General features: G+C 35.2%; 1 protein-coding gene across 1 annotated transcript; it reads right to left on the bottom strand.

Moving 5' to 3' along the window:
• On the bottom strand, window positions 1-2,014 carry LOC101891257 (GPI mannosyltransferase 2). The gene is made up of 2 exons (XM_005191204.4): window positions 1,883-2,014; window positions 1-1,822 (listed from the first exon to the last, which is right to left on the bottom strand). The coding sequence occupies exon 2, from the start codon at window positions 1,807-1,809 to the stop codon at window positions 478-480; it is 1,332 nt and encodes a 443-aa protein (XP_005191261.2). The 5' UTR covers window positions 1,810-1,822; window positions 1,883-2,014; the 3' UTR covers window positions 1-477.
• Window positions 2,015-3,358: the final 1,344 nt, after the last annotated feature.

The raw sequence follows: 3,358 nt of genomic DNA on the forward strand, positions 1-3,358 counted from the left end.
TTATCATTTTGAAATTGGGAAATTTATTTACACATCTTGGCAATTTTATACACACACGTATTAACAACGCATTAGTGGGCATTTCTTTCGTTTTTTTTTTTTCTTCACAGATAAATTTCGAAAATTGTCAAAGAAAATATTAATTCTAATAAAAACAAAATTAAAAGTTAAACTAATAAACACAAAAAAACAGCACAAATTATTTACGTAGAGATTTAAGGGGAGTTATGGGAAATTTAGTTTTAACAAATTATAGATAAACAAAACGAAAAGAAAAAAAACAATACGATTACACAGTCTCTTTGTTTTTTGTTAATAACTACTAAAACAATTTCGGTATGTACTAAATAAAATTTGGGTTTAGACTCTTTCTAGCATTTCTTGTTTGTTTGGTTTTTGGTTTGGTTTGGTGCGTTTCTGGCTTGGCATGCCGTATTATAAATTCGTATTACTTCACCCTCAGCCCCCGCCCCCACCTTATGTCCATGGTAAATTATTGCTAAACATTATGGTACCCACGAGGACATACGAGGCAAACCATAGAAATATCAAACCAGCCTTGGAGCGTAATTCAAATTTCTCCAACGACTTGGGCATATAGTCCGAGGCAAACCAATATACGCATGGCGTTGCTGAGCACAGCAATCTCGTGGATATCTGGATGTGGACAAAGAATACACAAAACACGGTCAGTGCAAAGGCATGAATAATATATGGCAACGTTTTGTATTCCTTGACCAAATAGAACAGCGGATACTTGGGCAAGAGGTTGGCCAGAAAGTTATATAAATATTTGATACAATGCCACAGCATAAACAGGAGTATTGGTGAGGCCAACATAAAGTTGGGCAGTTGTTTCCATTGGTAGTATTTCAAGAAACCCACATGCCAGTAGTGGGACTGAATATAGGAATAGGGAAAGGGGAAATTGTCATCGCACCATGGTGACTGTTCACCATAGCGATAGCCGGACAAAACATATTTACGCTCTCTGGCATAGTCTAGGATAACTTCACTATGATTACTCGGTTTGTCGACAGCACAGAACTGACGAAAGGCATAGAAATTGAAAAAAGTCAGTGGCAACAGTGACAGCACCAGGCAACACAGCACCTTCATTGCCGCCCTCAGCAGCGATGACTGTTTCAATATAAATTTCCTTACTATAAAATATATGGGAAAGCCCAAATTGACCAAACCATTTGAGCGGGCTGCCACATTTAAGGCCAGCGCCATGGCAGCACGCACCACCCTTATTTGACACGAACACTCGAGCATTACATACAGCGAAAGCAAACAAAACACGGTCTCAGAATAGGCGGCCGTAAAGAATATCGAAGCCGGATTGAAGCAGAACAACAAAGCAACATTCCAACTCTTGTTTAGGTCATTAAAAATACGTTGAGTCAGCGCATACAAAATATTAGCCGCTTTGCAAAATAGTGCAACATTTAAAACCACACCCACCAACAAACAGCATGACCGCAAATTCATGAAGTTGCCGAGCAAAAAGTGGACACCATATGCTCCGGATTTCACCAGCATAGGATACAGGGGATAAAAGGCCAGTGTGTTCTCATACGTATAACCATATTCGGCAATGTGCAGGAAGTATTCTGCGTCCCAATGGCGAAATCCATTCAAAGCGAATGTAATGGTTTTATCCAACCAGGTATTTTTCGCATCCACATCGAGAGGGGCACGAAACACATCTGCCTTGTGATCAGGAATTAATTTGTTGGCCAGCAACTGTAACAGCATAACAATGACACGGCTGGCAAAGGCCAACTTGGTTACCTTTTCGGCCATGTCCTTTTCTTGGCTATAAAAATAAAACAATTTTTTTGTAATTCGTAATGACTTCTAAACATCTTTTACTTACGTTCTTTCTTTTGTGTAATTTGTTTTTCTTTTTTATTTGGAAATATCTTTTGCCTTAGCGACCTTACCGGTCAAGAGAGTTTTTCAAGTCTTCTTCTTCTTTTTCTAACTGACAATGTTAGGCAGAACGGAATGATAGCATATCATCTAATGCAGAGTTTATACAAGACAAACTGCCTTGAATCAGGGTTGTATTTTACAAACATTTGTATATTGGGCGAATTAAATATGAAGAAAAGTTAATTTGGTATAAAATAAAAGAAAAGAGGAAATAATGAAAACGAGAGAGGACAAATTGAAGTTATGTAACTGGCTGGATGTTTAGTCATACCATGGTAGAAGAATATAGGTAGAGGCATCGACACCGCTGCTGGGAAAATGAACTTTCAAACCAATTTTGGAATTGAAAATGTTGAATGAAAAATTATTTAAATTTGTAAAAATTATTGAAAACGCGTATTTTAATAACCTCCGAATGACGTCGTATATGAAAACATATAAAAATCGACTTATATTTGAAAATACATTTAAATCAATGTCCCAAAGCGTTGATGCATCTACCTGTATTCTTCTACCATGAGTCATACAAAGTTCGTGATGATCCGAAAGAGAAAACGAACGAAAAATAATTCGATACATGTATTATTTGATTGGAATAAACCATAGATAGCAAAGTAATGAAAGAGAAATTATTAAGAGAATTTTAGATTGACTGTCCTGCATCGAATTTCAGCGTGCATACTTGCCGTCTAAGGAAAAAAGAGACCGAGATTGAAACACTCAAATGAAATTGATATCTTTTTTTCACAGTCTCGTTCGAATCTTCAATCAAAAAAAGTTCATGATAGTATTAAGAAGGTGAAGTCATTTCAAATAAGCGCATCCATGCATGTTTTTTGTAATTTACCTATCAACTTTCATTGCTTAGAAAATAATTTCTCATCTTTAATTTATGTATTGAACAAATTTAGATCAAAATTTTAGCCAGCTTTTGGATATAGTATCATGCTTAGAATCAATGTACGATAGATTTTTGTTCTTTGAAAATTTAGATGTAACATAGTTCCGTGATGTTTTTTTATTTGATGCTTTTTTAATAAAAGTTTTTTTCGCATGTTTATAGAAGTGGGATTAAGCTTCAGATTTTTTAGCTTAACGTTTAAAATATAATATGGGGAAAACATTAACTACAATGGCCATCAAACACTATTTATATCTATAATAGTTTTTTCTATTTTTTTTATATTTATAGTTTTTTTTTTTTTTTTTTTTTTGAAATTGTTATACTATTCTGTCGTTAAAATTTTCATGAATACTCCCATTTCCTATGCGTTTCTCATTCTGCCCATGTTTTGACCCACAGCATCGTTTAAGTATCACTTTCAAACAGTCAGTTAACATTTTCAGTGATTAGCAGCGAGTTATCATTTCACAGTCATTTGCCTTGAAGTTACCATTTGCCAGTGAGTGGCAAACG

Source organism: Musca domestica, unplaced genomic scaffold (assembly GCF_030504385.1).
Source record: "Musca domestica strain aabys unplaced genomic scaffold, Musca_domestica.polishedcontigs.V.1.1 37, whole genome shotgun sequence".
NCBI classification, from domain to species: Eukaryota; Metazoa; Arthropoda; class Insecta; order Diptera; family Muscidae; genus Musca; species Musca domestica.

Excerpts from the sequence above, each read along its gene's own strand:
- LOC101891257 (XM_005191204.4), bottom strand. The coding sequence starts at position 1,809 with ATGGCCGAAAAGGTAACCAAGTTGGCCTTTGCCAGCCGTGTCATTGTT.